The sequence below is a fragment of the Carassius auratus genome, unplaced genomic scaffold (genome assembly GCF_003368295.1).
Source record: "Carassius auratus strain Wakin unplaced genomic scaffold, ASM336829v1 scaf_tig00037531, whole genome shotgun sequence".
NCBI classification, from domain to species: Eukaryota; Metazoa; Chordata; class Actinopteri; order Cypriniformes; family Cyprinidae; genus Carassius; species Carassius auratus.
In genome coordinates this window covers 17403-31829 of record NW_020526387.1, presented here as the reverse complement: position 1 = coordinate 31829, position 14427 = coordinate 17403, and the positions used below count along the sequence as shown (strand labels likewise).

Sequence of the window (14427 nt, the reverse complement as noted above, 5' to 3'; positions counted from 1 at the left end):
ATATAGATGTTCACAGATCCTCCTTACAAGGTTCTGTGACTTTATTTCTGTCAGACATCTAGAGAAGCTCTTATTGAGAATTAACAGAGGTTTAAATGTTGATACTTGATCCATTTGAAGTCACCATTGTGGTGGAAAGTGTTTAGTTTAGTTGGGATCTTGGTCCATTGACTTCTTGTGTTAGCTTGTTTCTTGCTGTTGTAATAGTGTATTTTAAAATGCTGTTTTTGCAGCAAAGGATGACAGAATTTAAGATGGATCAGGTGTTATCAGCTCTTTGGTGGGTCAGATGTAACCAAATGGTACCTAAAGGTCACAATAAATTCTGACCATGACACTGGGGATTTTATATCTATAGATATAACTGAACACAGCAACACAATTGAACAGGTAGTGAATGAAGGAATGACAGAGGTTTGACTTTCAAGTTCAACAATTTTATGAACAAGCAGTATGAAATATCTAAACAAGCAATCAACTTTACTATATTTAAAAAAGGGGAATCACAATTTCAAAAGATCTGGGCCCGTATTCATAAAGATTCTAAGAATCCTCTCAGGAAAGTCTCAATTTATCTCAAAAACTTTTACGTAGGAGTCTTAGCTTAAGAGTGATTAGGGACCGATCTGAGAGAACTCTGTGTAAGAAAATAACAAAAACTTTCATCTTAGTGAGGAGGCGGGGTTGACCCCATTGCTATGTATGACACAATCATTTGAAGACTGTGATTGGTTGGTAGTCCAAGAAGGAAAATAGAGTGATTTTAACTATAGGGTCTATTCTAATTCTCACTTTGAATTTACATGCGTAATGTTTCCTATTTAACTGTTCTCTCTCTTTCACACACACACACACATTATATGTGTGTATATAAATCTATTTACCATGCTTTTAATTTCCTATAAGGTATTTGATTGGCATAGAATGATAAAAAATTGTTCCACTCTTTCCAATTACAGTGATTGCTGTCCTATTTAAGTGGTGGTTTGAATGTTGGTTTTAATGGATCAAACATGAAATCAAAACCAAGAAGGGCAAGAAAGCCAAACTGGACAGAAGAACAGTGTTTACTGTTAGCCCAGTTAGTGGATGAACACAAGGCCATTCTTAAAGGAAAATTTGGGCCGGGTGTCACAGCAAGGGACAAGAAGCACACATGGGAGCGTATAGCACAAACTATTAACGGTTCATTCCCCCTGCTTGTGAGCACCTATACGCCTGCTATATTCATAAATTCAGTTTTTTGAGCCTGCAAGGTCGGAATGTCCAGTGGAAACGAAATGAACTGCGACACAATAAGACCCAGCAGGCACAGTACATCAATGTGACGTATGGAAGACGTTGGACTCCAACTAATCCAACGTCAGTCAGACGTCATATTTTGGTTGAAAATTAAAGTCGAGTTGATGTCTAAACCCAACTTTGTATGACGTCAAACTTCGACATCTGACAGACGTTGAATTTTGGTTGGAATAAGCACCACACTGCAACAAAGGGTGAAGTGCATGGCAGCACATTAAATATCTCAAGATCTCAGCAGAGGAGGATTAAACAAAATACACAAACAGCATTACCAGCTTCACTTATTACTAATCAGACTGACTTTATTTCTGTCAGATGTCTACAAAAGCTCTTAAAATTTACAGGGGATTAAATCTAATGTGTTTAATTTCCATAACAGCATAACAGTTAAACACCATAACAGTGATTAGTGTTTCCATTAGTCGGGCTCTTAACACTTATTATATTGTTTGTCTTTTGTGGCTGCTGTGACAGTTTGTTTGTCGAGCACATTTGCAGCATCAAAGAAAGCTAAAGTGACATGAGATCAAGTGATTATCTGTAAATGGTTTTGTGATCATCATAAAATAACCTGATTCGCCAATATTTTTTAATCTAACAATTATGTTGGTCCTTTAGTACATTCTGCGTTTCTGTCACATGAGAGCCAGCAGTATTACAACAATCAGTTAATATCTTTTAACAAACATGAGCTCAAAAAACTTAACCTACACTGTTACACACAGACATCAACAATCAGCGTATGAATCTCAACAATGGTGACATGCTTTATACTATGGTGGCTCCCAGCATGCATTGCTGCATGAAGCATGTCACCATTGTTATGATTCATATACTGATTATTGATGTCTATGTGTCTAGAAAGATTTTTCTCCCAAAATGTATCTAAAAATGAAAATTCTGAATGTCAGAACGGATGGAAGAAAGCATTATTTCTTGAATATTGTTCATTAGTAATAAATAACCACTTTAGATCAACAATGAGAAAAATAATATTCCTCAATCAATTTTCTTCATGACAACAAAAACTATATCACCTTATAATAATAAATTATGTGTTTCTGTAAACACTATTACAGGAACCACAAACTTACTAAGCCAAGAGTCAAGCTACCCAACTAAAACAAACACTGATCACAATAATGGTGATCAAACATTTTCAAATAAAACATCAACATATAAACCTCTGTTAATTCTCAAAAATAACTTCTGTAGACGTCTGATAGAAATAAAGTCGAATAAGTGAAGTAAGTAATAAGTGAAGCTGGTAATACATGTAGTCCCATTCATTTCACCATTTTTTTATGTTTTATTTTTTTTTTGGGGGGGGGGGGGGGTTATTATACCGGCGTTGGAGTCTACATCCTGTGCCTGCTGGTTCTGAAAATGCTGTAATTGTTTGTGTGATCACTCTGCTTACAGAAATTTGTGACAGACACAAATCATCACTATTGCATTGTTGCATTTTCCCAGTTGCCAAATATCGTAATGTAGGGATTACTTTAATTTCTGGCGCTATGGCATTTCTGCGCTGTGTCAGAGATGTTAGCACGTCTCTAATAAGGATTGATTTTTTTTTTTTATTTAATGTACTTGAAGTGTGCACCAAATACTGGGAGAATACGAGTGATTGGGACTCAGTATCAGCAGATACTCAATATTCAATGACTCCGATCAGAAGAGGGACACACAAAAACCTGGGCCTGTATTCACAATTTTTTTTTATTACCACTAAGAGTTCTGCTAAATACCAGTAAAAGTTTTTAGCTAAGAGTTTTTTCTTAAAATCTTTTACTAAGGAATAGAGAGAGGTCTTAAGCTAAGAGAGAGGGCGGGGTTGACGTGCCGTGATTGGCTGATAGTCTATGTTAGAGATTTTTTTCATAGAAATATTGTAGGGCACAATATTATGTTGCCATATTCAAATGAAGGTTTTAAAATAAAGATGTGAATTGCCACATTCAAATAAAGATTTTAAAATGCAGTCTAAGTGTCACTAATTAAACAAGTAGGCTATATATTCAGCTAATTGTCAGCCTCTTATATGTATGCTTCTCTTAAACAATTAGTCAATATGCATTAGGGCTGCCCTCAACTAAGGATTTTTCAGGTCAACTAGAAGTCGTTCATTTTAAGCATTTGTCAAATATTAGTCGCACTTTTATAAATAAACCATATAAATCATAATTATGAACATTTAATTGCCTAAGAAGTGCTCGCGCGCACACAAAAAAGGCTTGCACAGCGCACTGGCAAATTTAATAAATATGAATTTGTAAGGAAAAACAGCAAGTACACAGCATTAACATTTTAATTTATCGTAACGTCATAATTTATTGTTACACTAGTGCTTTCTGTTTTTGGTTTAAGAGATGAAGTCTGCGACAGTGACTCATCTCTGCACATCAACAGAGTTTTGAGGTGACACACTCAATTTCACAGAGTCCGAGTCGGCAGAAAGCACATTATGTTTGCTTTATTTTACAAAAGAGCAACATTTTGTTGCTATTCTGAGTACACACCAATAACTGTAAGTTCTTTACAGATACAAAAGTTTACTGTTATCTGTATGATATATCTTAATGTTTTACAGTTTTAGGAGCTAATTTTAGCAATAAAATGCTTTGTGAGATACTCTTAGAGCAAAAATTAAGGAGTCCTAAATTTGGGACGGACACCCACAATTTTTAAGATTTTCTCCTAAATCGGCAAGTTATGAACTACTTGTTGTCTTGAGACGTTTTGTGAATATGGATCCTGATTGGGAAATCCCTCTTAGTGACTGTCTCTCAGCTGACAGGAAGAGTGTTTTTATCATTCTCCATTATTGTGTGTAATATGTCAGTGCTGAGACTGCAGTGTTTGTTTCAGGACTCTGTGATCGTGGGTTCGGTCGGAGTGAATGACTGGCGTGGAGCTCTGTATGAAGTGACAGGATCAGGATCTGAATTCAGACAGACAGAGATCATCGATCCAGCTGTAAATAAAGATTCGTACATGGGTATTTTGGAGTTTTTGTTTGTTCTTGTGTGATGTAAAGAGTGTGTGTGTGTGTGTGTTTTAATGATGCTGATGGTGTTCAGGTTACTCTACTGTGCTGGGAATGAGACGCGGCGTCTCTCTTCTGTTCTCTGGTGCACCGCGGGCTGAACACAGGGGTCTGGTGACCCTCTTCACCAAGAATGAAAGCACATGGACAGTGATGAGCAACATCAACGGAGAACAAGTCAGTGAAAAACCCTCAGACACAATATTATCTCTCTCCAACAGTGAGATCAGGGGCTCCCAAACCTAAAGTACACTGAGACGATCAGCAGACCCTTCAACAACACACACTCATTCTCATACTCACAAAAACACTCACACACACACGGGATGTTGTATTTCACCAAAGACACAAACAAGCAAACAAACAATTTTAACTTCAAATTTTACTTCTATAAAGTCCTCTTCAGTTTCTAGCCAGTATAATGTAAGGTTTTTTTTGTGTAGCAGAAGAACATGTTGTTTTCAAATTTCTTCTATAAAAATCAGGCTATAAAAGCATGTGCTAGAATGCTGTTTCTATTCATTTTAATTGATTTCCGGCATCAGATTGGCTCATATTTCGGAGCGTCTCTGAGTGTGTTGGATGTGGACTCTGATGGAGAATCAGATTTCCTGCTGGTCGGAGCTCCATTATTTTACCAGTCTCAACCGAGGGCTGAAGGGAGGCTGTACATCTACACTTTATCAGAACAGGTACGCACAAATTCATGACTATTATTACGATCTTCATGAACAAGCTTCTGCCTGTAACTGGAAGTCTGCTAGTTGTCACCATTGTGTTACTCCATTGGGATTGCTGTTGTAATAGGTTCCTATGATGTGAAAGTTGTGGAAATTGTTCTGGTGCTGGTCATGTGCTGATAAAGAAATATGCTTTTCTCTTTTTCAGAACTATTTTCAGAAGACACTGAATGTGAGCCAGTCAAGCACAGGTAGATTTGCTACATCTGTGGCTTCACTAAAGGACCTGAATGGAGACAGTCTGTCAGATGTGGCAGTCGGGGCACCGCTGGAGGATGAAGGAGTTGTCTACATCTACCTGGGTGATGGGACGCATGGCATAAACCCTGAATACATTCCTCAGGTGAGAGTTTGCTGTGCTTCTATCAATCCCAAATGCTGTGTTTGTGCTTACTTTTAACCCAGAAACTTTCAAGCTGAAAGTTCACAGTGGATTTCTTAGGCAATTTTCCACTACCAGTTGTAAATAACAATTAATAACCACCCTGAGTACAAGAGATGATAAGTGTGACTCAGACACACCTGTTCATTTAAAGCCCAAAGTATATTTCAGTTCTGATGTGAATTCTTAGTGCATTCATCAAGTCAAATCACCTTCATTTGAATATAACCTTTTACAATATAGATTGTTTCAAAGCAGCCTGACCAAGATAAACAGGAAAAAAGCAGTAATGGAAGCTATGGTGAAAGTTAAGATTCTGCTGTAGAGCAGCTCTAAAAAGACAATTGTATATTTTTTCAGATCAAGTCGGTTCAGTGTATGTTCAGTTCAGATCATTAACAGTGTAAAATTCATACATTTGAAATGAATTCAGCTGTTGGGAACTCAGAAGCAAAGACCAGGAGACTCTTCGGTAATCTTCAGCAGAATTATTTATTGAGAAGCTCTGCATGGCACTGTAGTCATCAAAAGTCTCCCTAAAGCAGTGATACTTTGGAGAGTTTATAAATGTCAAGTGGGAGGTATCCATACAGTAGAGGTGGAGACAATTTAAACAAAGCATGCAAATTTTATACAGGGAACAGCCTGATACTGGCCATTTTCCCATCTTTGATCTTATCAAATTATCAGCATTACAGTGTCATTTAAATACAGAGGTGCCTGACCATATTGCTGATAACTTCACATTGCCATAGAAACAAAAGGCACAGCTGTGTTCTTGAGTTTAAAAAGCAAAATAGCAAGGAATGGCACAAAGACAAAAGGTCATTATCTGAGAAACCTGGGCATTGATCCTTTTTTTTTTACCTCAAAATGTACCACAAAATGTTTTCAGTTTATATGCTATTACATTGGAACACAGCAAAATCTCCAGTTTTAATTTAACACTCTGAGTGTGGACTCACATAAACACTGAAGCAGAGTTGAAGTTAATCAGATAATTAAGAAGTTAACTGAGTTATGATTGAGCATTATTGAAGACACCTGATGTTAACAAGCAGAATCACCAAACAAGAAAATCACAATTAGTTTGTCACCATTATAGTGGTCAGTGTTTGCTTTAGTTGGGATCTTGGCTTGTAACTTTTTAATTTTCAAATTTGTGTCAAGCCAAGAGTAAAAATCATTGGGTGGTGATAATTATGTTTTAATGTAATTGTTGCTTGACCTTAACCACTGAACTCATTTACATGCTCTTCTTTTATTATTGATCATTACTGATTATAACAGCTTTGATTCCACAACGAGAGAGTCTGTATTTTTTTATGCATTTTGTAGACATTTCTTGTGATTCTGATTTTTTTTATTTGATTAAAGAGTCTTTATTTTAGGCACGAACAGATAACAAGAATCAGTGTATGAATCTCGACAACGGTGACAAACAGCATATTCAGATAAACAGATCTACTCTGAACATCACAAAACTAGATACTAAAAATTCACATAAAAACAGCAAATATAAATTTAGTTAGAATAAAAGGTTAAAAAGACAGTTCAGCTCATGATTTATGCATGTCGCAATGCATGATGGGAGCCATGTTTTTATTGGCTACAACATGCTTTTTTGATTGTCACCATTGTTGTGATGCTCACACTGATCCTTGTTGTCTGTGTATCTAAACATAAAGAATTCCTTCTTTATGTAGAACTAACTTTTAAAAACATCTCATATTATGGCAAAAATGCTGGATCACTTTTTTTATCCACCTAATTTAAGTACACAGTAAAGAAATCTGAACTCAGGCATTCAAGCCACTCCATGACAATTAGTTCAAACCAATCATCGATAACACATGACTGGCTTAGCTCTGGTCTGTCTGTATGTTATAACTCCATTACCACAGCCACACAAAATCTAAAGTTAATAACTGAAGGTTCAAGATCCCAACTGAAGCAAACACTGATCACTATAATGGTGACACACAAATTGTGATTTTCTCGGTTGCTGATTCTGCTTGTTAACATCAGGTGTCTTCAATAATGGTCAATCATAACTCAATTAACTTCATAATTATCTCATTAACTTCAACTCTGCTTCAGTATTACTTTTAACTCTGCTTCAGTGTTTATGTGAGTCCACACTCAGAGTGTTAAATTAACACTGGGGATTTTGCTGTGAAGCTAGATTTAACATTTTATAAATTTGTAATCCCACACAGTTATAAGATTGAATAAGTGCAGTGTTGAGTCAATTCAGTTTAATACCAGTGTCTATGTTGCAAGTTGTGACTCAGCTGTAAAGCAGTTCTTTCAGGGATGTAGAGGTCCTTTCTAGGTGCTGATCCACCATCTGGTCTGGATACGTACTGGATCCGGGTGACTGCAGTGACCCTCTGATCTGGATACAGACTGGATCTGGTGGCTACGGTGACCTCAGAATAAGAGAGAAACATACTAATATTAGCGTAGATGCCATTCTTCTAATGATGTAGCAAGTACATTGGGTGTTATGGAAAGTGTTATCGGTTTCAGTTTACCTTATTCATGCAGGTTAAAAATCCTAACGGATATGTATATTAGAAGCAAGTTAGTTTGTTAAGTGAAAGCCAGGTTAAAGAGATGGGTCTTTAATCTAGATTTAAATTGCAAGAGTGTGTCTGCCTCCCGAACAATGTTAGGTAGGTTATTCCAGAGTTTAGGATCTGCTGCCCGCAGTTGATTTTGACTTTCTAGGTTTTATCAAATTGCCAGGAATTTGAGAACACAGCAGACGTGGAGGACTATAATGTAACAAGAGCTCATTCAAATACTGAGGTGATAAACCATTCAGGGCTTTATAAGGAATAAGCAAGATTTTAAAATCTAGACAATGTTTAATAGGTAGCCAGTGTAGTGATGACAGAATTGGGCTAATATGTTCATAGTTCCTGGTTCTAGTAAGAACTCCAGCTGCTGCATTTTGGACTAGCTGTAGTTTGTTTACTAAGCGTGCAGAACAACCACTCAATAAAGAATTACAATAATCTAACCTTGAGGTCATAAACACATGGATTAACATTTCTGCATTTGACATTGAGAGCATAGGTCATAATTTTTTATATAGTTTTGATATGGAAAAATGCAGTTTTATAAATGCTAAATCTAAAATCTAAGGAAAGATTGCGATCAAATACCACTCCTAGGTTCCTAACTGATGACGAAGAATTGACAGAGCAGCCATCAAGTCTTAGACAGTGTTCTAGGTTATGACATGCAGAGTTTTTTAGGTCCTATAATTAACCCCTCTGTTTTTTTATTTTTTATTAAGCAGTAAGAAATTGCTCGTCATTCAGTATTTTATATGCATTCCATTAGTTTTCAAATTAGTATTTTTTGCAGGGCTGCAAAGAAATAGAGCGGACTATCATCAGCATAACAGTGAAAGCTAACACCATGTTTCCTGATGATATCTCCCAAGGGTAACAATTGTGATGGATATGATACCTCTTCATCCACTGATACGAATTGATGGCGGTCAAATAAGTATTATTTTTAGTCTATGCAAAAGAATGTTGTGGTCAATTGTGTTAAACGCAGCACTAAGATCCAATAAAACTAATATAGAGATACACCCACGATCAGATGATAAGAGCAGATCATTTGTAACTCTAAGGAGAGCAGTCTCAGTACTATGATACGGTCTAAATCCTGACTGGAAATCCTCACAGATACCATTTTTTCTCTAAGAATGAATATAATTGTGAGGATACTACCTTTTCTAGTATCTTGGAGAGAAAAGAGAGATCCGAGATCAGTCTGTAATTAACTAGTTCTTTGGGGTCAAGTTGTGTTTTTTTGACGAGAGGCTTAATAACAGCCAATATGAAGGTTTTGGGAACATATCCTAATGACGATGAGGAATTAATAATAGTCAGAAGAGGAACTATGACTTCTGGAAGCACCTCTTTTAGGAGCATAGATGATATAGGGTCTATCATACATGTTGTTGGTTTAGATGATTTAACAAGATTATAAAATTCTTCCTCTCCTATAGTAGAGAATGAGTGGAACTGTTCCTCAGGGGGTCTATAGTGCACTGTCTGATGTGATACTGTAGCTGATGGCTGCATGGTTACAATTTTATCTCTAATAGTATCGATCTTAGAAGTAAAGTAATTCATAAAGTCATTACTGCTGTAAGGTTGGGAAATGTCAACACTTGTTGATGCTTTATTTTTAGTTAACTTAGTCACTGTATTGAATAAATACATATCCAAAATACAGTCCAAAAGAGATGAAAAGTAATCAGCTCTAGCGGTTTTTAATGTTTTTCTGTGGGATGGGTTACTTTCCCACCTTGATGCCTTGACCCCAGCCTCAGTCCATTCCTTGTGAAGTTCACTCAAATTCTTGAATTGACAATCCTCATGAGGCTGCGATTCTCTCAGTTGGTTGTCCATCTTTTTCTTCCACACTTTTTCCTTCCACTATACTTTCTGTAAACATGCTTGGATACAGCACTCTGTGAACAGCCAGCTTGTTTGGCAAATTAATGTTTGTGGATTACTCTCCTTGTGAAGGGTGTCAATGATTGTCTTCCCTATGATTGTGTAGCCTAGTGAACCAAACTGAGAGACCATTTTGAAGGCTCATGAAACCATTGCAGGTGTTTTGAGTTGATTAGATGATTATCATGTCATTATATTTTAACATGTCAAGATAATGAATTGGTGGTTTGTTGTTTAATGCGAGCCCAGATCATCACAATTAAAAGAACCTAAACTACTTTAGTCTGTGTGCACTGAATTTATTTAATACACGTTTCACAAATTGAGTTGAATTACTGAAAAAAATTAACTTTTCCATGACATTCTAGTTTATTTTACATGTCATTCTAATTTTCAGATGCATTTGTGTACTTGTATAAACTGAAGTATAATTTTTGATCAAGTCTGAATGCTCTCTCTCTCTCTATCTATCTATCTATCTATCTATCTCTATCTCTCTCTCTCTCTCTCTCTGTCTCTCTATATATATATATATATATATATAAGCGTGTGTGTGTGTGTGTGTGTGTGTGTTTAGCGGATCCCAGCGCGGTCAGTTCTACCTGGTCTGCAGCAGTTTGGACTATCTCTGTCTGGTCAGATGGACATGAACAATGATAATCTTACAGATATCATGATTGGAGCACAAGGAGGGATTGCCCTGCTCAAGTATGTCATTCTATAGTCTGAAGAATAAATTTAAAGTGCAAAACCTATTGGTTCCAAACTGTGACATTTATCACTATTAACTAGACAAAAAATGTTTGTCAAGACCAGTTTAGGTTACACTTTCTTTTTTCGAAAGTCCAATTTAGATATTCTACTATCTAAAAGTAACTTTGTAACTACATGTCAACTAATTCTCATTAATTTTCAAATACATGTCTACTAACTCTCAGAGTAGACTGTTAGGGTAAGTTAAGGGTTCGTGTTAGGGGTAGGTTTAGGATTGGAATAAGTTGACAAAAAATTGACAAAGAAAGTGTTGGAAGATTTTAAGCTGACAGTCTACTAATACTCTACTTACTGCTAGTTGACATGTAGTTGCAAAGTTTAAAACAATTGAGTTTATACATTTCTCTTGAATATGTATACGACTAGCAGCGAGTCTACATGAAACAGTATAAATACATAAACTCGTAAATTAAACATGATTCTATGTCATAGATATATATATATATATATATATATATATATATATATATATACATATACAATAATAAACAGGCTGATGCCTTATAATTACTTCATCATGTAAAAGCAGCTAGTAAGAGTTTTCTGCACTGCACTGATTGCACTGTTTTATAACAGCACATGTACTTTTGCAGAGAAATATCTAACACAAGAGGCCAAAGGTCAAGAGCCCAACTCAAGCAAACACTGATCTCCATGATGGTGGCATCATTTTAACCAATAAAACATCATCATCTGATCCTCTGTATATGCAGAATAATGGCAGGTGTTCATCACTAATGCACAATCATTTAATTAGTCTCTTAATTATCTCACTGACTTTAACTATTTGATGATATGGGATTTGACTTCAGACTCGTTTGTGTCTTGAAAGGAATGACTTGGTTCCTCCTCTGGTGAAATCAGCTGCTGAGTTCATGGGCAGAACAAAAATATGGCAGGACTTTTACTTTCTGACCCCTGGACTTTACACCTCTGTCTGTAATATATCTGTTTGTTTTACACTCTGCTTTTATTGGCCACCAGGTGGTATTGTGAACAAATTAAGTTTTCCAGAAATTAACCCTTTTGTGAACCACTTCATCTTCCCATCACTACTGAAAAGTACATAATGCAGACAATGTGTGGAACGGCTGAAGTAAACTTGATCTTTATCAGTGGCGCACGAGATGCGATGACAACATATGTGGCATTGCATTATAAGGTTATGTTAGCCTATCCAGTTGAAACCACTACAAAAAAAAAAAGAGAAAATCAATGTGAAGATGATCTTGTTTACATCAAAACTGAAACCAAGCCATTCACACAGAACGCATATTTCTTGCATTTTCTAGAGAAACACCGTTCTCACACAAGAAAGCCGCATGTTTAGAAAGACATGTAAAATTAATACATTTAATTTAATTTTCCAAAAATATCTCAAGACTTTATATTGTAAAACAAGCCAAGATCCCAACTAAAGCAAACACTGACCACTATAATGGTGACACACAAATTGTGATTTTCTCGTTTGGTGATTCTGCTTGTTAACATCAGGTGTCTTCAATAATGGTCAATCATAACTCAATTAACTTCTTAATTATCTCATTAACTTCAACTCTGCTTTAGTGTTACTTTTAACACTGCTTCAGTGTTTATATGAGTCCACACTCAGAGTGTTAAATTAACACTGGAGATTTTATTGTGTACAGTGTAGACAGCATCACTGATTATAATTGGTTCAACTATATCTTGTCATGTTGCATCACATCTGGTGTAGACATGGTGTATGGGATTTTTCTCAAGACAACCTATTAATAATAATAATATAAATAATAATCAATTTAATTAGCAATTCAGTAGGTTTGCTTTCTTAAGCTAACCTAATAAACAAATCGCTTTACCACATCAGTGATCCACTGGATTTGTCTGACTGTCTGGTATCATGAGCTATTTACTCTTTTCTCTCTTCTCAGGGCTCGGCCTGTGATGTATGTATCTACACAGCTCAGTTTCAGTCCAAAGGAAATCAGTCTGAACTACTTTGAATGTCCAGCTGTTAATTTAACATTTAATGCATTTAATCTCACGTCATGTTTCACGGTGACCGAGAGAACCAGCAGCACAGGTAACATCACTGAACTTTCAGAGAGTCTCTCTGTCACATGAAGAATGTCTTACCCCCTCATGTATTTCAGGATCTCTGGAGAAGAAGATGAATGTTTCTCTGAATCTGAATGTGGATGTGGTACGAGGAATGAGTCGAGGATTCTTCGATCAGAGCAATGTGTCGTCCAGGACTCTGCAGCAGTTTATCCTGCTGGATTCTGGGTCCTCCTGTTTTAACTTCTCCATCTTCATGCTGGTATGTGTGGTCTATCACAACTTCAGCCAGCCGCAGCAGATTCGGTCTGATGGTGAATATTGTGTTTGTTTCAGCGCTGTGTTGCAGACATAGTCTCTCCTCTGAAGATACGAATGAATTTCTCACAAACTGAGATGTTGTCTGGAAACTCTGTGGCTGTTCTTGATGTTCACAGCAGGACGGAGGAGTATGTCGAGGTGAGTCTACAAATATCAGATTTTATTCTGCTATTCAGTGTTAACCAACTCTTAAGTATCTAAGATTCTTCATCTTTATTGTATAAAGTTTCCATGACATTCAAAAGCTCGTTAAAAGTTTCTCTTTTGTATGTGATCAGGTGCCGTTTCAAAGGAACTGTAATTCAAACAACAGCTGTGTGGCCGATCTGAAGCTGAACTTCAGTTTTACGTGAGAAACAACTGATAAATGAATCATATATGATTTAAATCTGAAACATGATTGTAAATGCTTCGAAATATTGGCATTCTTCTTAAGGTTTTGGTTGAAATGTTGAAATGACGGTGTGTTCTGCAGGAACGACTCGTTAGTGATGGTGAATCAAGCTCATTTCACGGTCCTCATTTTGCTGTCAAACCCAGGCAATGACTCCTTCAACACCAGCATAGTGCTGCATTACCCAGAAGGCCTCTCGCTCGCTAAATTTAATGCGATTAAGGTACAGCTGTCTGTGTGTCAAACTAAAGACTGTCAAAAAGTTCATAAACACCTCCTCAATATTGTTTTAGCTAAACTCCCATTAGATGACACATTTAAGCAGATTTCATTCAGTTTTTTTAATAATAACTCTGTCATCAGTTTTCATTTTATTTCCAGTAAAACACTGATCTTAAACAGAGCTGTGTGTCATTCATGATATGACATGAGAATACATTTTAAATTCAATTTTTGCCTCCTGAATTTGAGCTTTTGTATCAAACAGGAGATTTGCAAAAATGCAAAATTGAAGTTTCAGTGTAAGGAAGTAAAATTAAACTAAACTAAAATAATTAATATGACTATAAACTAGAAAAGTGAATGTTGGATTGAATTTTTTGTTTGAAAGTTCTTTAACATTCAAAATAGATGGATTGATGCATAGATTTGCTTCAAATGCCACCTATAGAAAATTATTTTAGTTTATATATTTCATCATATTTAAGAAATTAACTTTGGTTAACAAGGTGTGGAAGAACAATTAATTTCCCAGAATGCATCACATCCATATCATTCTGTCAACTTCCTGTGGGGAATTGCTCTTAACTGAATGGGAGCCAATTGTTCAGTTCTAAATTTTGCCCTACCCTGTTATATAACATATTTACAGATTAATTTATCTAAATGTCTATGTTAGGATTTAAAATATTAACAGAAAACAAGATCAAATACTTATG

The 14427-nt window shown here is 36.1% G+C and overlaps 1 protein-coding gene across 1 annotated transcript in view; it reads left to right on the top strand.

Annotated features, from left to right (window-relative positions):
• The window catches only part of LOC113083287 (integrin alpha-L-like), a 39968-nt gene that overhangs the window by 14003 nt on the left and 11538 nt on the right, over positions 1–14427 (top strand). Inside the window, exons 11-20 of the mRNA XM_026254433.1 lie at positions 4174–4303; positions 4386–4528; positions 4897–5043; positions 5240–5434; positions 10538–10668; positions 12648–12799; positions 12870–13036; positions 13111–13233; positions 13374–13444; positions 13571–13712. Coding sequence (XP_026110218.1) covers positions 4174–4303; positions 4386–4528; positions 4897–5043; positions 5240–5434; positions 10538–10668; positions 12648–12799; positions 12870–13036; positions 13111–13233; positions 13374–13444; positions 13571–13712 — 1401 coding nt within the window. The remainder of the gene's footprint in view (positions 1–4173; positions 4304–4385; positions 4529–4896; positions 5044–5239; positions 5435–10537; positions 10669–12647; positions 12800–12869; positions 13037–13110; positions 13234–13373; positions 13445–13570; positions 13713–14427) is intronic.